The sequence below is a fragment of the Callospermophilus lateralis genome, chromosome 17 (assembly GCF_048772815.1).
Source record: "Callospermophilus lateralis isolate mCalLat2 chromosome 17, mCalLat2.hap1, whole genome shotgun sequence".
In the NCBI taxonomy this organism is placed as follows: Eukaryota; Metazoa; Chordata; class Mammalia; order Rodentia; family Sciuridae; genus Callospermophilus; species Callospermophilus lateralis.
Window position 1 is genome coordinate 45906256 of NC_135321.1, and position 22206 is coordinate 45928461.

Consider the following 22206-nt stretch of genomic DNA (forward strand, 5'->3'; position numbering starts at 1 on the left):
CTGTCCAGGGATTTCAGGAATATCCAAACTATTTCATTAGTAAATTGTGAACATTTTTTTTTATTTGTCTGCTTAACAAAAGCTAAATTCTGATCTTTGAATGAATTCGCATGATAGCAGGCCAGGATGCCTTCCCCCTACTGAGGAATGAGCCCCAGCAGTTCAAACAGTTGTTCATTCCCCTGGCTGATGAAGGCCTTTACCTCCACTATTCCTTTATGATCTGTTTACTTCTGTGACTACTATATCTTGTACAAATGTCCCCTGGTTGAAAGGACAACATTATTATTTGCCTTATACCTTTGTAACTGAGGGACTTTTCTCTATCCCAATCCAGTATAAACTATCTCCTTTTCTCCTGAAGAAATAACAAATATTATTTCTCTCTTTCATAGGCCCATCAGTAAATAAAGCCAAGAGTCGCACCACCCAAGATCGGTACAAAGGCACAGAGCGAGAACGACTCCTAAATTTCTAGCCTTCTTCAAGGGTTTGTGACTTTGAACTGTGTCAAGGGGTCGGTGCGTTTACCACTGGACAGTAACTGCATCGTCAAGACTGAGCGGAACACCCGATGTTCCAGGCCTGGGGCTGTTGAACAGAGCTTCAGATGTCCTGCTTTTAAACTCAGGAATGCGCATGTGACTTGTGAAGCAGTATTATGAAATCTGAAGGGACTTTTGGGACACTAAAGCCTCCCCCACCTCCCCACCCTAGTCCTTCAGGAAAGAAACCTCATGTTTGACAAGAAGAATGACACGAAGGGTAACTGTGAATGTGATCTGCTCATGGACACTGTTTGAAGGCCAATCTACACACTGGCTCCTTTTTTGGGGAGTAAGCCATCATACACATTCTATACCATATTTTTAGTAACATTTGAGGATATTGTAGATATACTTTATTATGAAATTTTGTAGTTTAAAGAGCTTTATTAATGCAATAAATTAACTTTGTACACATTTTTATATATATAAAAAAAAAACCTAGAATGTTGTAGGCCTCATTAGAGCTTGGTCTCCAAAAACCTGTTTGAAAAAAGCAACATGTTCTTCACAGTGTTCTCCTATGAAGGAAAATAGAGATTTAATCACCATTAGGTGTGGCAGGAAAGGAAAACAAGAGAATGTAGCTCACAGATTGTATACTGGGTTTTAACTTATTTTTAATAAAATACCTGTTTTCCTAACTTTTGGGGTTGCCCTTTCTACTACAGAACTAGTACCTTCATAATTCCTAGCAAGTCACCGTGTGCTCAGATGAGCAGAAAAACTAAATGGAAGTGATTTGCACCAGTTATTGGGGTCAGTACCATCTTGCACTGGATGCTAAGAGAAAAGGTTGGCAGACCTAAATTGGAGTCCGTTCTAAGAAGAAATGTCTTAGATTTTTATCACTATTTGGAGATGAGTTATTAGCCAGTGTTTCAAGGCTTACTCAAAGAATGCTTCCATTTTAGGCAAGAATCGTTTCAAACCCTTAGGCCACCGTTTGCTCTCTTGTTTCTGAATGTCTCAACCCAAAACACCTCTGCTGTGAGTTCCAAAGTGTAATTAATTCACATTAATTACACCCACGTGATAAATCCACAGTTTAGACCACAGGCTAAGCTGTTGTTAGGAACTTTCATTTCCAGAAAAGCTAACATAGGAATCCTCCTTACACAAAAGCTGCCCACCCACATCGGGTTCCTGCTACTACATGAGTCTGTGGTTACCCCAGGTTTTCCCCTAGCAAGTATACTCACCTGGTGTGAAATTAGGGTTCCCTCGCAAACGCTGGTTTCGCTGTTCAAAAAACCGAAATATAGTATAGAAAAGCATGTTGTCTTCGGTCTGCTTTGCAGCATCTAAAAATTTCCGTGCAGAAATGTTGTCATGGCCACCAATGCCCCGGATAAACCTCAAGGCAGCTAATACCTGGTGTTTAGACAGAAGAACTTCTACTATCTCGTCATTGGCTGTTGAAAGTCGCTGGAAGGGAGAGACAGAAGTGCAGATCAGAGCAAGTGACAAAAACACTTTTGCTGACTGAAGCTGTGACAGACCTGTATTACCTTCAGCATATCCAGAGACAGCTGATGAGCAGGAGGGTAAAAACTCTCAAGGGACAACAGCAGACAAGCCTGCAAGACAGTTTCAGATGAGCTTCAGTTGGAAGGTTAACATTTTAAGCTTTTAATCACAACAAGAATAAAAATCTGGTGATACACACCAAAGGTTTGGAGTCGCTGAGCACATGGTACTGCAGGAACTGGTGCAGCATGTAAAAGCGGTTGTGCTGGACAAGCGTCTTGATGACAAGTTCATGTAAGTAATGCTGGGAACAAAACAGAAGGACATTTCCAGTGGCTCAGCTATGACAGACGGGGTGCTGCCTGAGGACTGCAGGCAGCCACTGACTTGGGCAAATGTTTCAGTTATGGTTTCAACCCAACTTGACATTACACTTTCATTCCAACTGAACAATGGGGGATGTTCAAGTCACTCAAAGTTCTGTGTCAGGTATGCAGACCCTTCTAGTGAGTAAAATTGTCATCTAAGACTGAAAGTGCTTTTATTTAACTCCTCTTAGGATGACAAATGCCATTAAAGTTACCTGTACTGTAATCTGAAACTGGTTAAGAGAGCGAATATATTCCATCAGCACAGCTATCACAAATTTATGTGGCATCTCCTACAGAGAGAAGAGTGGTTTTTTAAGCACCAGAATTAACAAAAGGAACTACATATAACTCCTTTATCCTACCCTGTACTTGTGCCCAGAGTAAAATGGCCCAGTTTGGTTTTGCACTGATCTCAGAACCACATGAAGGGCAATTCCATGAGTTCTGATATTAGAAACCAAAGTACCAGCAAAGGCCATCACCCAAGGCGGCTCCAGCTAGCCTAGTTAGAGTGTGATTTCTACTACTTCCCCATAACAGCCCATTTGGAGAATTCTTGGTCCCAAAAAGGCTGAAAAGCTGTAGCACCTTGTTTTCCGCGAATGCTGACAGCACGTGGGTGTACATGTCAGACTGGTCCACCACAGCCTGGGTCCGGGTGGGCCTTTTGAGAGGTGGGTTGCTCCGGCTCTGCCCTGCTTCTACTGCCTAAAGTGATAAATCACAGGTGTTGATCTTATTAACTGTCTTCTAGAGAAATGGTACCAATTACAGTTAATCCCAAAAGACTGAACTCCATGATGGAAACCTAAGACAAGACAGGACAATTTCACTATTTAGAGAAAACTTCCTGTGCCAACTTGGGATGGTGGCAGGTCAGAATTGATCATTTCGGAAATATTCAGGGTGGATCCATGGTAGGTGGAACTACATAAGCCTAAGTCACACTTTTCTCTTCAGATACATCATACTTTTTTAATCTCTGAAAACTTTCAACCTCCTTAATATTCTTAATACTGAACTATGGCATTGTTAACTAATAAAAACAAAATGGCTAGCTTGTTTTATGAAGCTCTGACTAATAATAAAGGTTGCAATGAGAATATTGGGATCTTTTTTTTAAACTTTTTGTTTTGCTGTGATACTAGGGATGGAACCCAGGACCTCATGCATGTTAGGCAAGTGCTCTGCCACTGAGCTACACCCCTAGCCCAGTATATTGGATTTTTAAAAATATTTTTTTAGTTGTAGTTGACACAATATCTTTATTTTATTTTTAATGCGGTGCTGAGGATCGAACCCAGCGCCTCGCACATGCTAGGCAAGCACTCTGCCTGAGCCACAACCCCAGCGCAGTATATCAGGATTTTTAACGGGAAACCCCAGCTCCCCAAATATGTCTAAGATGGGAGAGACCATGCTGTGAGAAGACCTTGACTATTTTGCCTCATGTTTCAATGAAGTATAGACTCATGCATGTTCTGCAGTAGCTGTGGGTGCAGCCTGAGACCCCACATTTCTGTAGCTCCAGGTGCTCGCCATCTCCAGTGAGTGGGCTGCACCCACAAATGCTGAGTCTGTGAAACCTGGTGGCCATGTAGGGAAGCCCAGAACTGCCATCTGGGGGCAGACCTTCTGACTGCCACAGCCCAAGACACCAACAGCAGAGGGGTCTGGGAAAGCTCAGCCATCCCTCGTGGCTGACGGGATGGGGCAGAGAGGTGATCCAGGCAGCCCGCCTCCTTCTGCTTCAGACCTGCTGCCCTTGAAGAGCTAAAGGGGAGTTCTGTGCGTGTTGTTTATAACCACTTCCAGCATTAGGACAAATCAGGCCCTTGATGTGAAATAATTTCTCCTGCTTGTCCTAAACTTTTCTTTCTTGCTTCAGAAAACATGATGCACCAATAGTACAGTACCTGGTCATAAGCCATGTTGATTATTTCTAGCCCCTCACTACAAACTGAAAAGCATCGGTCTGCTCAGGATACTGATGGAATTCTAGGATGAATCTTATTTTTGTACTTATTACATCCTAAAGCAAAAGGAAGAGGTGTGATAAATAATGGAAACTGCATTTCTAATTGCTAAGTCCAAGCTCTAGCAATGTATAAACAAACACAAAGCTGAGACTGATTTTCGTCTCTACAAAACAGAGGTAGAACAAGGACCTGTTTATGTGTAAGATCAAAACATTGGTTAAAAAGCAAGGCAAAGGGCTGAGGCTGTAGCTCAGTAACAAAGCGCTTGCCTAGCATGTGTGAGGCACTGGGTTCAATCCTCAGCACCACATAAAAATTAACAAATAAAATAAAGGCATTCTGTCCATCTACAACTACTAAAAAAAAAAATTTTAAAAAAAGCAAGGCAAAAATGAGATGGCTCACTGTATGTGCTATTGCCACCCTGCCCTCTCCACACATCAAACCTCAGTGACTTTATGCTATCAGAATCTTGCATTTTAATGGCTGAGGAATTAGGGGGTTGGATTTGAGGTCTCACTCAAAAGCACCTGTGTCAATGCAGGAATACTCAATAAAATGATTAGATTGTGAAACAGCCATCTATAGACTGAGACCTCTGAAACCACGAGCCCCAAATAAACTTTCCCTTCTCTAAAATCGTTCCTGTCAGGTATTTTGGTCACAGCAATGAAAATGCTGACTAAAACAGGGCTTGGTTATGAAGTATCTAACTTACCATCACGTAACTCTGCTCAGCGTCCAGGTACTTTTTATACTCATGGTTGAGTTTATCAAACACAGTGGCTATCACAGGCAGTGTGGCTCTGTCTGACTCACTCAACACTGGAAAGAATACAATACAAAATCAAACCAACTATGTAATCTTTGGAATTTCAGTGTTTTGCTGATGACTCTTAATCTCAAAAGGTTGCTGATAACATTCTTTTAAAGGGCGTTCAAAGAAATGTTACATATATTTTTTAAATATTTATTTTTGGTTGTAGATGGACACAGTATCTTTATTTTTATGAGGTGCTGAGGATTGAACCCAGGGCCTCACTCGTGCTGGGCAAGCATTCTACCACTGAGGCACAACCTCAGCCCAAAGAAATGTTATTATTTTATAGAACCAGCAACTGAAAAATCTCGTAAAAAATAGCTAAGGCAAGATACTAGAAGATGATTTGGGGTTTGGGGTATTTTTTTTTTAAAGCTTTGAAATAGGGTTTCACTATGTTTTCCAGGCTGATCTCAAATTCATGGGCTCTTCTGCCTTAGCCTCTCAAATACTGGAACCACAGGTGTGCACCACCACACCTGGCTCAGGACATTCTTCAAGCAGCAATATCTGCAGTTCGTGACTCGGGTTCTGGAAGATATTTGTTTTAACACTAGAGGTAAAGGGCCCATTCCATTGTGTATGCCCATTTTCAAGTCTGCTTTCATCTGGAACTATCAATTTTCTAGTCTTTTCTACTGAATTCTCTACAAACCATGTTTATTTCTCAGCCTTTCCAAGGGATTACATAAGCCATCTTTCAATTAAAAAACAAGTCTACAGGTTGTAGACCTTGTGTTACCTCCCCATAACGGGGAGGCTGGTGGCAGCACAAGCCTACTATGGGAACAAGACTAACAGAGGAGGATTCTTTAGCTTACTCTGTGAACAGACAGACAGGATGACCATCTTGCACTCCTTCCTCTGGAGAAGAAAGTCCATTAATCTTCCTTTATCTGGCAAGAGATTTACTATGGGCTGGAGTTTCACCTGAAGATTCCAGAGGTAACCTGGATTTTAAGAGGCAGCAAATTTAATGATATAGTACAAATCAGAACAAAAGTCCAAAATAAGTGGTAATCCTAAACACTCATGGAAAAAACACAAATATTGTTAATGGTCCTTTCTTTCTAACCAAAGTCAGGACACTAAGGAACACATCTGACAACAGAAGGACAGGTTATCAAACTTTCTGCGTGCCTAGCTGATCCCTTGAGAGCAAGTTCTACATTTGGAAGCATGTCAGTGGTGTATATCCCTAAATATGGAGGTCAGCAGGTCCTTAACTCCAAATAGGACCACAGTACCTAGGCCCTTTAAATGTTTCACATAGAAAAAGATGTCAACATATAGCATCAACATCAGCCCAAACTTGGGACACTCTGCAAGCTCTCAGTGGGATTTCATAACTCACTTATCAACCCTGATGTGTACTGAACGCCCCCCCTCCCCCCGCACTGTGGGCAGACAGGCCAGTGCAGTCTTTCTCAATTGAAGTTCCACAGGAGAACAAAGCACTCATCAAAAATGACCAGAATGTGGGCTGGGATTGTGGATCAGAGGAAGAGCGTTCACCTCGCATTTGTGAGGCACTGGGTTTGCTCCTCAGCACCACATAAAAATAAAAGATATTGTGTCCACCTATAACTAAAAAAATAAATAGTAAAAAAAAATGACCACAGTGGGCTGGGGTTGTAGCTCAGTTTTCATGCATGAGGCCCTGGGTTCAATCCTTAGCACCACATAAAAATAAAGATATAAAAATAAAATAAAGATATTGTGTCCATCTACAACTAAAAAATTATTTTAAAAAATTTGTTTTAAATGACCAGAGTGGCCACTTTCTCTACTGTCTCTAGGCAGAACAAAGCTAGTGTGATTATAGATGCCCAGGAGAAGCAAGTTCATGATACACACGATGCACACAGCATCAAGGCTTTCTCCTTGAGAATCTCAGAAGACAGGAAATACACAAGTGACTCAAGACTAATATAGAAAGTTCTCTAAGGGAAAAAGACACAATATGACTGCCAGGAAGAGACAAGAAACCAGCTGAGGGAAGCTTCACCAGCAAGGTGAGAAAGGGGAATGTTGGTGGCACATGTGGGAATGTTGGTGGGGGACAAGAATGGAGACCCCATGCCATGGTGTCTGGCTTTTCAAAAGGGACTTATAGCAGGGGCCTGCTGCTTTAGTTGTTGCCTTAATTATTAAAAATAACATGGCTTGGGACAAAATGAATGCAGAGCAGAGAGCCGAGCATAAGCTAAAAACAACCCCATTCCCAAGGTTGAAGGAAAAGGTCATCTCTCAAAGATTCATGTCAAAAACGTCACTGGCTACAACTCTGAGGTAAAGTCAACGAGCACTATTTTCTTACATGATGACTGTCCTTGACTCTCCCCTGAAACATACCTTGGCTTGCACTGATAATGATGTCAGGTTGAAAGACAATCCAGGATGAAGAATCTACACATTATAGGAAATTCTAAATCAGGAAGAAATGCAAAGAAAGGGGAAGCCCAGGTTCAGTTAACACTGGCCCCCCTCCATGTGCTAATCTCACTCTACGTAAGCCCCAAATGCTTAGAAAAGATCGCAGGGCCTTCTCCACAGGCGCCTTGGGCTGGTGGCCAGGATACTCCAGGACCAGCTCTAAAGAAGAGGCAACCACTGCCCCCTCTGGGCAGTGCCAAGGCCTTGGTAAAGGATACAGAGTTTACAGGGAACAGGAGACTGGCTGGTCACAGCAGCAGGACCTACAAATTGAGAAAACAGAGTGATGAAGCAGTCGGAAAATGCTGCAAACACTGTACTTAAGATGCAAAAGGTGACACTTTTTAAGGCCCTCAGTAAATGCTCATTTGACTGTAGGAAAAGCACTGTCCTGTCTCACTGGTAACACAGAGGGAAGAAGAGGGAAGGAGTCGAGAACAATCCATGAAAATGTCTCCTCGGCAGACATGGCGGCACATGCCTATGATCCCAGCAGCCTAGGAGAGACAGGAGGATCACAAGTTCAAGACCAGCCTCAGCAACTTAGCAAGGCCCTAAGCAACTTAGTGAGACCCTGTCTCAAAAAAGGGGGGGGTGGGAGTGGGCACTGATGTGGATCAGTGGTAAAGTGCCCCTGGGTTAAATCTCCAACACCAAATAGAAAGGGAGGAAGGGAGGAGGAGGAAGGAAAAGAAAGAAAGAACAAAGGAAAGAGGAAGAAATGGTCTCCTCAAGGAGAAAAAAACCATGACAAGGCTTCATTCACAGTGGTTTAATGACCAAAGATGTCACCATGCATACATACACATTAAAGAACCGAGAAACTAATCAAGGTGATTCAAGATCGAGTACCCAAATTCACTGTTTCAAATAAAAATGGTTTGTGATTTAATAATCTAAATAATCAGCTTGAATATCCACTGCACAGACTAGGTGCAGGCACAGAGAGCTGTCTGGGAAACAGATCCACCCAGATGACCCAAGCCTCACATGCTAGGGACCTGGGACAGTTACCCTATTCAGGTATCATGTAGGCAGTTGTACAAACTAATAGTTTGTGAACAGTTCTGTTTCCATTACCCAGGTACAATCAGTCTGTGGGTGGGAAGGTGATCATTTTCAGTAGACCACACACCCTATTTTGGGGAAGAGCCCAGATGGACAGGCTTCAGTACTGGCTGGACCTACACTTGAACTGAGCCAATGGCCCTCAACACCACACAGCACACTGATTCACGTGCCCCTGGGGAGAACTCCCTTGAGTTTTTTAAGTTCCCCAAATGATCCTAATGTGTAGTTAAATTGAGACCACTGGTTTAACAGGCCAAAATCAGAAGCATTAAAGGGTAGCTGACTCTTCCCCAAACTGCTAGTTACAAAACAGCCCATTCAGCTCCTGAATGAACCCCACCCCATGGTAGCACAGGGTGACATACAGAGTGTCAAGTCCGCAAGGAGCTCACAGTCCAGCAGGAGACAAAATGAAGGGCCAGTAACCTCAAAACAAGCTTCACCAACCCACAATCCCTAGAACTCCACAGACACCACCGGGCTCTTGGATTCCTAATGCTGGAGCTATTATTTTGACCATGCCTGCCACTTGTTTTATCAAAATGAGTCAAGGAGCACCCAAGGGTCTCTTTTGACTAGTCCTTTACAACTGGCTCAAAGCTTAAGATTTTAAATATTTCAAGCGATTTTTCCCCGAATTCACCAGTACTTACTTTCATGCCAATTGGGCAACAGATATAAGCTAATCATCTGACACAATCTATTCTTTTAATGCAAACATAATTACCCAGGGAAAACTGAGATGCAGGAAAAAAGCTGAAAAACCCAAATATCTGAGAGAAACAGCTCCTTCTTCTAGACCATGCAGGAAAGCAATTAAGCTTTTGGCTGATCAGCAGGATGGGCAGGTGGCCCACAGGTGCTTTCACTAAACTACCACCCACCAGGAGCCTGACTCTCACTCTTCCTTGGGAAAAGCAGGAGGAACTCGTGAATGCAAGGCAGTCCAAGCATGGGATGCCACCTCACAGGTGTTCCTCTTAAGAACAAAACAAGGCCACCAGAGTCCCAAACATGAGCTGTCAACTATGGTTTACATTGAGACTTTGACAACTAACTGTGAACTCCAATCTCCCTTTAAAAGAAAGCAGAATACTGTCTTAAGTTCTTGAAATAAATTTGCATTGGGAGCAGGCAAAAGCTGGTTCTTTCACCTTTTTCTGAAATTCTGACTCCCATCTGACTTCTTCCCCCTGAAGCCAGAATAGACAGGCAGAAAAGCAAGGGTCAGATTCCAAGAATGGAGGAAGTAAAGTGTTAATTCCTTCAGAGCCCTTCCTCCACCCTATCAAGATAACCTGCCCCTGATCCAACCAGTTGCTTTTAAAGCAACCAGTTCCAGGAATTGGCCCTCCCTACAGGGAGTTATAAAGTTGTTAATTAATGTGTCCTGGGCTGCTCCATCCGGCCCTTTCCTCCCCAAATCCATCTGCTTCTCACCTTTTAGTCATCCCACCAAGCACCTCCTAGGCCTAGTCACATACCATACACAGGAAGGAGAAAGATAAGAGAAAGAGAGCAAGAGAACAAAGGAAGCCTAAGACATAAAAAGACAGAGCACCTTGCTTCTTGGGATACCAGGATATCAGCTATGGCCCCCTTCTCCCTCCCAGGAGAAGTCTATGGTACCCCTTTTTAAATAAACCCTACTTTATATGCTTGCCTCGGCATGCTTCTCTAATGCTTTACTTCAACATTTGAAGGAAGCAGAACAGGTAACCGGCAGTATCACCCCAACCTTTCTGGGCAGGATGACAACTGATTTGTAATAAACCAAGAACCATAGCCCTAAGTTCTTACTGTTAGCCCTGATCACAAGAGAATGCGGGTATTATAGTGACACAGAATGTGAAAAGACAAGGAAAAGTAACCCTGTGTTAAAATAAGAGCCATCAGCAGCCCAGTCTCATTGCAGGGTTATAGAGCTTAGGCAAAGAGAAAATCTTAAGTGGTTATCAACATTAAAAACCTTTCAGCTCTAATGCATAATCACAATGCTCCATTTTAAAACTCAGGGAAGAGAAATCATTCTATCTCCTTCAAAGGAAAATATTCTTTTCACAACACAATTTTAACTTATGCAATTATAATAAGTTGTATTCTTTTTAAAGTAGAACAGACCGGCTGGAGGTGTGGCAAGTATGAGCCCTGGGTTTTATCCCCAACAGTGGAGGAAGAAAATATAACAAACGTCCCTCCCCAAAATCACACTGACTGAGGAATCCCTGTGTATTCCTCGTAACTTTTTTTTTTTTTTTTTTTGAGATGGAGTCTCAGTAAGTTGGCCAGACTGGCCTCAAACCCACAATCCTCCTGCCTCAGTTTCCTGATTAGCTGGGATTGTAGGTGTATGTTACCACCCCACCCCTCATCCCATCTTGAACATGACTCCCAGAGATCACAGCAAGAACCAGAGTACACAGGGAAATAGCAGCACAGGCCTCTCACAGAATTCACTTCACCTGCCATGGGAATCTGATAGGGCTGGATCGATCGAGCTGGAAGCACTGGGTGATGGAAGGTAACCGTGCCATCGAACTCTCCCCGCAACTTGATGTCGAATATCACTGAAGTCTAGGGTGGAGACAAAGAAAGCATTACATCTAATCATTCCAGCTGAGTTTCAAAGTCTGTGTTTGCATTCCATCCCTTCAGGCTAATTCTAATTTGAGGAGGAATCTGCCATTAACACAACAACTTTCTTTTCCACTTTTACCTCTTCTCACAAATACGTCTTGCACTTATGGCAAGCTTCCTTTAAGAGCTCAAAGTGATTGTTTTTCTTTTTTCATTTTGTGGTACTGGTGATGGAACCTAGGGCCTTATGCACTCTATCACTGAACTATATCCCTAAACCTTTTTTTTGTTTTCTTTTGTTTTGAGACTAGGACTAAGTATCTCAGGCTGGCCTCGAAATTTTGATGCTTCTTCTCCAGAGTAGCTGGGATTATAGGTATGTGCCACCACTCCTGGCTCAAAGTGATTTCAGCAAGTCTTTAACTTGAAACATCTCCAGTAAGGCAAGGGAGGGAAGTGGCTTGTCTACACCAGAGGCCCTGGTAACAGCCTACAAGCAGGCAGGCCTCACTTCAGATCTCTTGGGCCCACAGCCTGAAACCACGACTGCCAGGCTCTATCATCTGGGCCCACACAGGAGTGCAGAGGTCATGGATGCATGCTCCTCTGTGGTTCTGCAGGGAGCTCTCAGCTGGCTCAACCAAATAATTGTTCTGAAGGTCAAATCTCATTCTGCACTAGTTTTTAATTATCCTTAGTCAACTGTCAGGGGAATCACTTTTTTCTAAATCATTTACAATATCAAACCCCCTTCCACCTAGAAGACCAAAACTTAGAACATAAAGAGCACTTTCTAGTCCTTATTCAGAAGTTTTGCCAATTTTCACAGTGCTAAGTTTTAAGCAACTCTAACCTGTACACACACAGATCAGATTCCCTAGCAAAGAACCCATACCTCTGTATCCTGATGATGAACGACTACCAGGTTGTCCACCACGTTGAGAGCAAACTTTCCCGTCCTGTTTAACTTTAATATGTGCATCTTTTTACAGGCACCCTCTCTGTAGGACAACAGAATAATCAAAAAACAGAGCAACAGGCTTTACTTCATTATTTTCAAATCAGAAAAAGAATATAAAATGTACCGTGGTAAATGATACAAGACCACCTCTGCTCCCGTGCTATTGGAGGTCCGAGAATGATGTCGCAGGAAGAGAACATAAAGCTGCCCATATCTAATCAGAAGACAGACATGAGTCACATTTTTGCCATTTAAAATTTCTTCCTTCTAAATGCTGAATTATGCAGTCATAGTTAAATAAACTGTGAGAACTCACTTAATAAGACTATTTTGCAGCCAACAAAAATGTTTACAAAGAAACTGCAGTTAATGACACAAAGCCTATCATAAGCTTCAGAGGAGAAGGGAATGCAAGATTAAATACGGTTTGATCACTACCTTTCAAAAGAGAATCATAAATCTAAGCAGAGTTCAAAAGTATTAGGAAGGGATACATGCTGTTAATAGCTATCCTTAAGTGGTAATAAGCTATGGTTACTTTCATTTTCTATCTTTGCTTTCCAAGTTTTATATAATGAGTACATATTCTTTAGTAATAGGAAAATATAACTACTACTCATTTTAATTGTCACCTAATAAATACTGTTGTGAGCAGTTCCTGAATGCAAATTTCTAATACACTGGTTAATACTACACTGGGCTTGCCACATGGATGAGGAGGAAGCTGAAGGGACAGGGAATGGGTCTCCAGACCCACTTCATCCAAGACTGCTCTCACTTTGTCTGTTTTCTAAACTGGGATGCCAAAGAATAGTATGTTTAAAAAAAGAAAAAAAAAATCATGCTACTATTTAAAATTTTTTAAGTTTACAGAAGAATCAAATACTTTAGAAGCAAATTTTTTAATAACTGTTGAATTATGGATATGGGCATGCAGACAGTTCTTTGTATCTGTTTCCATTTTTGTGTTTGAAATTTTCATTACATAGCTTAAAAATGAGAAATGTTTTTCTAAATGAAAATATACCTTCCTATATCAATAATTCATTTCCATGTTTATTAGATGAACAACTTTTTATATTTAGGTCAATTATATCTTAGCTACAAAAAATCCTTGTTAGACTTTAACTCACAAACTAAACAAGAAAATATAAAACATAATTAAAAAATAAATTTGGCTCAATGTAGTGAAACATGCCTATAATCCTAGCTACCCGGGTGGCGGGGGCAGGAGGATCACAAATTCAAAGCCAGACTGAAGAACTTAGTGAGACCCTGTCTCAAAACAAAATTTTAAAATGGCTGGGGATGTATCTCAGTGGTAGAACACCCTGGGTTCAATCCCCAGTACTGAAAAAAAAATTTTTTTTTGATGTGTCTAACTAGAGAGGTGAAAAAAACTTCCCTAAAATCACAAAGCTAGTAAAATTTTAAAAGAAAATCAAAAGATTTCCTATATTCATAACATCTAAGTAGTACATGTCATAGGGAGTCCTTATGAGTTCAAAGGGTCCTTTCCTTGAGAAAAGGTCATTACTGTCATGCTCAAAACACACTCCTAGGCCTGGGGATGTAACTCAGTTAGTAGAGTGCTTGCCTTACATGCACAAGGCCCTGGGTTCAATCCCTAGCACCAAAAACAAAAACAAAAAATATCCCACATTCCTATTATTTATGTAACTAGAAACAATTACAAGAAATTGTCTCGAAGACCTACATGGTCGCCATTGCAATGTCTCTTTCAGAAAGGCTGAGCTTAGTTGACTTTGGTGCAGCGGGTAATTCAATCTCAAACTTGGGCAGCTTTGACATAGTGCCAGCCTGTGTAGGGAGAGAAAGTTTTAGGAAAAGCTTATTAAATTTCTTCAATGTTTTTTCTTTTCCTACATTAAATCAATGAAGTGAACCCAATCTTTCCATCCTTTCCAAGGGCCCACTCCTATGTGCTGAAAACAGCTCCACAGAGTAAATCTTTCTTGGAGTTGATGGGATGGTGTAGGGTGCCCTCTACTGGCCATAGTGGTGAGGTTCGTGTTAGAGGAACTTGCCCCTTTAAAAGGGGACCCATTAGGACATAAGAACAGGGTAGGAGTGGGGAAAAGGAATTTTTTTAAAGGGGGAGCTTAATCTTACCCTAAAATAAAAAGGCTGAAGAACATTTTCAAGAACTGTGGTAGATAGCAGAATCACAGCACTCTCGGGACAGTACATGTACCAGTTCACATTGATATTATGGCTCTTCAGGAGTTTCAGACTCCGTTTCTCAGGCAGTACCTGAGGCAAAGTTCAAAACACAGAATCTTCATTTCAAAAACAGAAAAGTATCAGAAGATGATACAGTAAATTATGGAAGACAAAATTCACAAAAAGCCCAATGAACTAATTAGAAAAATGTTATTTGTATTTATTACAGCTACTATTCTTGGAACTCTATGCTCAATGCTTTTCATATTCATCTACTCTTCACAACCCTGGGGAAGTGGACATCATTAGCTCTTTGTAACAAATGAAAAAAATAAGTCTCAAAGAAGCGAGAGAGCAATTTAATAAAGCAATTTTAGCCTATCACTTGAAGCCTCCATATGCTGGGGCACCAAGCACCAAAGAACAAGGAACAAGGAAGTTCTCACTCATCAAGGAAATGATCAAAACACACTGATACCCCCAGAGCCCTGCATATTAGGCCAGTCACCACCTAGCCTGCAACAGCTCTGCCTTCTGTCTGATCTCATCTCCACTCCAGTTTGCACTAGACCAGGGAGGGGCTCCCTTTTCTAACTGAAGCATTTATGAGACTCTGAATGTAAATGCAGTATTTTAGAATCAAGACACATTTAAAAGAGTCTCTACATATTCTGATACATAAAGAAGAGTATACAGAGCTCAAAAAACATGCTTATGGAGAGAAGTGGTAAAATAAACTTAGTATATTATCTACACTGAATACTATTCAGTCAGAATAAAATTCAGAAAGGCTGGGATGTGGATCAGTATAAAACACTTGCCTATCATGAGTGAGGACCTGGGTTTAATCCCTAGCATCACAAAAAAAAAAAAAAAAAAAAAAAAGACACAACATGAAAAATGTCCAAGATATACTGCTATGCAAAAAAAAAAAAAAAAAAAAAAAAATCCAGCTGAAAGTTTATAGACAATATTCCCTTTGTGTAAAAAATTTTTAAAAAAGAAAAAAAAAAGAAAGAAAGAAAGTATATGTGTAGAAAAACATGGAGGACCATGCATGAACATCATAATAGTTATTTCTAGGGATGATGAGGGATTCTACTTTCTACCCATAATTAAGAGAAAAATTAAAAACACAATCAAGAGGGACTAATGCTCTAGAATCTCAAAATTTCTCTTTAGTGCTGAATTCAAAAGGCTGCCAAATTGCTAACACCCTCTTCTCCAGCAAACATAAATGATAAACCTAATACCTGGTAAAATTCGATTCCTTGATCTGTTATAAAGACAATTTCAGTAGAACTAGTCCAGCAGAATCCTAGTATGTTGGCATTCTTGGTCTGAAAATAATAAAAGTTTTTATTTACTTATTTATTTAATAAGAAAGGCATGAGTAACTTTCTTCAAAAGCTTTAATTTAAATGCTCTGCCATTTTTATCACTCTTTAATGGAAGTTATCCAGAACACTTACTTACTAGCAAATCAAATTTTCTTTTAAATACAGCTTTCTGTGATATTTGCCCATAATATTTCAAGACCCTTAATTCGTTTAGTCATAAGAACAGAGGAAGCCTGAGTTTTGTGAAAAAATAACTGACCAGAGCTCAGAGACATCAAGTTCTACCTCCAAGAATCAAAGTAGCCTTGATATTCACATAGAACAGCTACAGAACTGGGAGGGGTTACATGCCGATGCCTCTTCCTGTTGAGGAGCCCACCCTGAACTCCATTAACAAAAGAGTTCTAAAGATGCACAAAGCCATTCACCATGCATTAGCGGCATTGGTTAGTTTCCCATGTGCCAGGTACACTGAGTTAAGCCTCCTCCGGCCTAGTTTATTATACTCAGCAAATCTAATTAACATGGATTAGAATCTCCACCTGGGAAAAAACAGCAAGCATAAAGAAAGCAGAAAGTAGAATAAACTGAGGAAAGAAATAGTGGGAGACAGGAAAAAATTCCTCCCCAAAAACCTCCAAAGGAGGCACACGCCTGCCAGCCCAGTGTGGAAGCCCAGGACCCAAACAGCCACTAACAAGGCTTCGGGTAAAAACTGTCACCCATTCACTCCTCTCAACTCCACTTGACACATGAAGAGACACATTTTCAAAACTGGGAAAACTGTCCAGTGTCCTGGAGGAAACTCCTGGCCACGCTCAGCATTTCCACAAGCCTGATTCCAAGATGGTGCCTCCACCACCTGCTCACAGCTCTCCACCCACAACCCACAGCCAAGGCCACCAGGTGAGGAAGGAACCACCCATACCTTGCACTCCTGTGTGTATTCCAGCTGAGAGTTATCAGGGATAAAATTACAAAAATCCTGTAAGAAAAAAATAAATAGGGAAAAATTTGGATTGGGCAGCAACCTACTTGACATTCTACAAGATAAATCGAAAAAGCTAATTAAATTTTAAAACTTATCAGAAAATAACAGACAAATACTCAAAATTAGAAAGATATAGAGAATAATGTAGATAATCTGCTTTCTTAAAAACAGCAAGTTTATCATTCAAATAAAAAAAAAGTCTATCTAATTATTTAGAAACTGATTTTCAAAATTCATTCCTCAAATGGGCAATGTCAGAGAAATGGGTTTTACAAGAGGCTTCCCAGAAATTCCAACAATGAATAGTGACTGAAGAGGTACGGGCAGGATTCTGCTGGTCTTTCCTGACAGCTTTTCCGCTACCTCACAAGGTCAATGGTGAATATCTCTAAATGCCAGGGAGCTGCTCCACTAGAAATATCTGTTCCTATTGGACCCAGCATTCAGCAATGAGAGAAATAAACACAGCAACCCAGATAAGGCCAATATACCAAGAAACCAAAACCGTTCCTCACATAGTCCATGCTGCTAGCTATCAAACAACTCAAAAATGCAGGAAGTTTCAAATTACTTTTAAAAAGATCTTAAGTCAAAAATGTCAGATTCAGGGCTGGAGTTGTGGCTCAGTGGTAGAGTGCTTGCCTAGCATGTGTGAGGCACTGGGTTCAAACCTCAGGACCACATAAAAATAAATAAGCATATTGTGTTCATCTACAACTAAAAAAAATTAATGTGAGATTCATTTATCTACTCAAATCTATTTCTTACCTTCAAATACTCAAACATAATGTTACACAACTATTACCTTTCAAGACAGTTTTAAAAAAAAAGTTTCCTTTAACACTACAATTTTGCAATTCCTCTCTTCCAAATGTTTTTTTGTTTTTTTGTTTTAGTAATGGGGATCAAATCCAGGGCTTTGAGCATGCTGGAAAGGCACTACCACCAACCTACACCTCCAGCCCCTAATGTACTTGTAATGTTCTCTTTTTAACGCTATTTTTAAAGATATGTCTCACCACAGTCTTTGAAGTCCTCTGGACAGCCAGTATCTTATTTTCTAAGGAAAACTTAATGCACTTCACTTCTCCTTTGTCATCCATTCTTTAAGAAAGAATATGTTAAAAGTTAAATTAAACAACTGAATTCTGACTACTGTCATCTACTGGGAAAACAAAAGACAAGACAAATATTCAGAAGGTAGCAAATCCTCTTTGAACATTAGAAGTATGTTGTTGAAGCTGTCACTGGTATCTTTTCAAACAATAAAATTTAACTGGTGACAACTTGCTAGAGAAGCTTACAATATAATGGACAACAAGTGACTGAAGAGTTAGATCACATGTATTTGTCACCTGAAAAGTAGTTTAGATATAAATAAATACATATGAGCATACAGTAACCTTCTCCAAAAATACGGCCTTCTAGCCACATTATTCTTATGGCAACGCTGTCAGAAAGTTCACTGGGGTCCCACTCAATACACAACCAAAGTAATGCACTAGACCGCTCCACCTCCAGACTCTTACAACTCTTCAAACCACACTAAAAAGAGAACTCAAGGGATGGATTACAGACAGGCACAAGGAAACTTTGGGGGTATGGACATGTCTATTGTCTTGTTTCCATGGGTGTATACATGTGAAAACTTATCACACTATATACTGTTACGATCTGGATATGAGGCATCTCCTGAAAGTTCCAGTGATAGATAATGCAGGAATATTCAAAGGTGCAACATAATCAGTTCATGCTAGTTTGAATGGACTGACTGGGTGACAACTAGAGACAGGTGGGTCATGGCTGGAGGAGGTGGGTCACTAGGAGTGTACCCTGGAAGGGTTCCTCTTCCTGCAGCCCCTTCCTCTTCCTCTCTCTGCTGCCTGGTCAGCCATAAACACAGCAGCACTCTGCCACCACACCCTTCTGCCATGATGCTCTGCCTTCTCTTGGGCTCAGAGCAATGGAGTCAGCCAACCATAGATTGAAACCTCTGAAACCATGAGCCCAAAATAAACTTTCTCTCCTCTATGTTGTTCCTGTCAGGTATTTTGATCACACCAACACAAAGCTGACACATATACAGTAAATATGAACAGTCTATCATGGGCCGATCATACCTCAATAAAGCTCTTTAAAACAAAACAAAAAAGTAAAAAAGTTCAACTCCATACCTTCCCCCTCAAGCTCTTCAGAACTTCCAAATCTAGACTATCATGGGCGGCTCACTTTCCTTTTCTTCATTGTGCCGACCAAGTCTCACCAAGGCCTTTCTAAGCATGCCCTGATTCCCATGCAATGGAGGTAGCATCTGGGATACTGGTCTTTGCAAAACCTCGCTTAGCCAATCTCCTTTGTCTCTCAGTGGTATCCCTGCCTCTGATATGCTTCCAATAATCCAGACTCAAGGATGTGAACAGCGTGATGTTTCCAAACACTGATGGGATCACACCACACCTGACCTGATAAATTTTCAGTAATTTATATATTCCACTGTGATTCCACAGTGGACTATATAAGGTTCAAAGCTGGCTCTTGCCAGTGGCCACACCACTACCATTTCCCCTTCCCCACAGACACCCTAATCTGCAATTACACAGACCTGGGGCCCCCAAACACCCAGACTTTACACATGATGTTCTCTATCTAGAAGGCCTCTCCACTTCACCTATAAATCATCCATTCAAATAAAGCTTTATCTAAAGGCTGCCTCCTCTGTGAGAACACCCCTCTACCTCCCCAAATAGTGATACCCTAGCCCATCCCAAAATCAAAGTCACATCTTCTGTGTGTTCCCACATTCTGAGCAGAACTCTTATTGCACTTATCATAGCAGATAGTACTGTGCCCTCTCTTGTCTCCCACATTAAATTTATGAGTTCTCCAAGAGGAGCCAGGCTAATTCACTTGCTTGGTGCCTAGCACAAGGGCTGCATCAGTGTTTGCTGAACAAATGCAAATAAAAGAAAAAAGAAAAAAAAAGGTCCACTGTTTTCTACCTCAAAAACAGTTTTCCACTAACACAAGCCAACTGTAAATTTTTTTTTAAAGTCATCACCGAATTGAGGGCCTACATTGTATTTTCTTCCTCTGTAATCACAGGAATTAAGGTGACTGAACAGTTTGTCACCCACTGAGACATTTCTGAAAATTGAAAAGGGCTGCTGTTAATCACACCAGCTCAACTTGTGTAAACTGAGACATCCAATCACATTAAGTATAGTGGAAGCCATGATTTTCTTAGGGTATGTGAGAAACATGAATGTCCTCCATCCACCAAACACTCTAGAAAAACCTGGGCTAAATAGAGTAAGGAAGTCCCCATGCTACCCCCCAACAATCCGGAAATGAGTGCATCCATGCACTGACTCGAGGAAGTAAGTGCACTACTTTTGGAGTACTTGGTTCCCACATCAAGGGCTACACTCTGACAGATCGAGTATGTGTTACCTCACACACATCTGCTCACAGGTATCTGCTTCCCCCTCCTATCCACCTCCATACAATCCAGACCTCTTAGGGAATGCAAAGATAAAATCAGGTAACAACCTTTTGAATCAGATAAACACCATTTTGTTTACATGTGGAAATTATTCAGAAAATGTCAATACTGTTACCTAAATGAGATGGGATTCCTATCATCTGGGCCTTTAACTACCACCCCAGTAGCACCACCTGATCGAACAGCAAAAACCTGAGAGGGAAAAGAAACGATATTAATAGTCTGAACTTTGAAAGGATCTAGACTCATAACACCAACTTACCAATGATTACTTCTGCTACACCCCATCCTGGATTAAATTAAACTAACAGGAAGCAAATCAAGATGCTTGGAGGGTCACACGAATTTCAAGAAACAAGAGACTAGAAACCCTGGTGATCACAGATGACACTGTCAAAAAGAGAGTGAGACCAAAAAGACTCCCATTCCTAGTGTTTCCCACGGTGCAAGATCGCAAGATCGGGTTGAGTGCCTGAGGCTCCATACCTGAAGCCAGTGTGTGCATTGGCTCCGCTGATGCACTTAAATAGGGTCTTTGCTCCCTTAACAGAATTTCAGGGGCGGGGAACGAAAATCTCTAAATTCTTGACTGCAAGTATACAATGGCACATAAAACAAAAGGTGGCTGGAAAGGACTGGCGTGCTGATAACACTGGCCAAGGGGCCACTGGGCGGGTGGCGCTGGATACGGATCCATCCTTGTGATCCCCCGCTAGGACACCTGGCAGCCGGGCGAGGTGGCGCCGGTCCCTCCGCCCACCCACTGGAAAGGACGGGCGCGGGGACCGTGGGGGAGGCCCGGGCCTGGTCCATGACACCCGGGTTCCGCACGCCGACAGCCCCGCGGCACCGGCACAGCGGGCCGCACCCGGCACCGGGCCGCGCGGGGGAGAAGGGCGCCCGCCGCCCGGACCTGCTTGTTGGCCTCATCGAAGAAAACGCAGTTGACCGGGTTCGCCTTCTCGAACTGCACCGGTCGCTCGCACAGCTCTAAGTAGTAGTCCTCCTCGCCCATGGCGGGCGCCGCCGCGGCGGCTGGGGGTCCGGAGACGGCCGCCAGCGTGGAGCCGGGCGAGCGGCACCGTGGCGAGGTGCGTGGGGCCGGGAAAGTCAGGCCGGGGCAGAGACGGCGGCGATCCCGGGCCGGCTCCGAGGCTGCTTCCTGGTGCCACGCCCACACCACTCCCACCACGTGACTACGGCCTTCAGCACTTAAAAGGGCCACTTCCCGAGGTGGGACCCACCTACCGTAACCCCGCCCGGGCGCGAAGGGCTCCTCCCCTTTCCTGGCGGGAGAGCGGTCCTGTGACCTGGAGGTTTGCCCTCGGATGCCGCTAGCCCCGGTCTAAGACTTTCCAGGGAATTTATTATGCGCAGCCTGTGCCAGGGTTCCTGCGTCTGAGAAATTTTAGTAAGAGAGATGATCCGAGAGGCTGGCTGTGAGCTTGCAGCAGGGATGCAATCTAATTTAAATCACAGGTCAGTAAGCCCTTTTTTTAAATATGGTTTAAAAAAACATAAAATTTACCAGTTTATCCCTTTAAAAGCATACGATTCAGTAGTGTTAAGCGTAGCTACAATATTGTGAAACAGATCTTCAAAACTTTTTCATCTTGCAAATCTGAAACTCTACCCATTAAACAACTCTCCTTTTCTCCCTTCTCCCAACCCTATTGTCTGTGGATTTGACTGCTTTGGGTATAAGCGGAATTTTGCAGTGTCTTTTGTGTCTGGCTTTTTTTTTTTTTTTTTTTTCACTTAGCATAATATCCTCCAGGTCTATCCATGTCTCCATGTTGTAGCATTTCCTTTCTCTTTTTTCTTTTTTTTTCTTTTCTTTCTTTTTTGTACTAGGGAATGAACCAAGGGCCTCCTACATGATAGGCTTGAGCTACACCCCCAACCGAGGATTTCCTTCTTTTCAAAGGCTTCATAATATTCTATTGTGTGAATACACCC

General features: G+C 42.0%; 2 protein-coding genes across 2 annotated transcripts in view; one reads left to right on the forward strand and one right to left on the reverse strand.

The window, feature by feature from the left end:
• Positions 1-1190, forward strand: part of Npc1 (NPC intracellular cholesterol transporter 1) — a 48676-nt gene extending 47486 nt beyond the window's left edge. The window contains exon 25 of the mRNA XM_076837253.2: positions 396-1190. Coding sequence (XP_076693368.2) covers positions 396-478 — 83 coding nt within the window. The 3' untranslated portion in view covers positions 479-1190. The remainder of the gene's footprint in view (positions 1-395) is intronic.
• On the reverse strand, positions 879-21406 carry Rmc1 (regulator of MON1-CCZ1). The gene is made up of 20 exons (XM_076837254.2): positions 21161-21406; positions 20363-20439; positions 17765-17849; positions 16683-16739; positions 15668-15754; positions 14364-14504; positions 13948-14051; positions 12355-12444; positions 12165-12270; positions 11155-11266; positions 7840-7884; positions 7541-7594; positions 6007-6135; positions 5084-5190; positions 2975-3094; positions 2599-2676; positions 2215-2319; positions 2057-2125; positions 1748-1973; positions 879-1066 (listed from the first exon to the last, which is right to left on the reverse strand). The coding sequence occupies exons 1-20, from the start codon at positions 21260-21262 to the stop codon at positions 987-989; spliced, it is 1974 nt and encodes a 657-aa protein (XP_076693369.1). The 5' UTR covers positions 21263-21406; the 3' UTR covers positions 879-986.
• Positions 21407-22206: the final 800 nt, after the last annotated feature.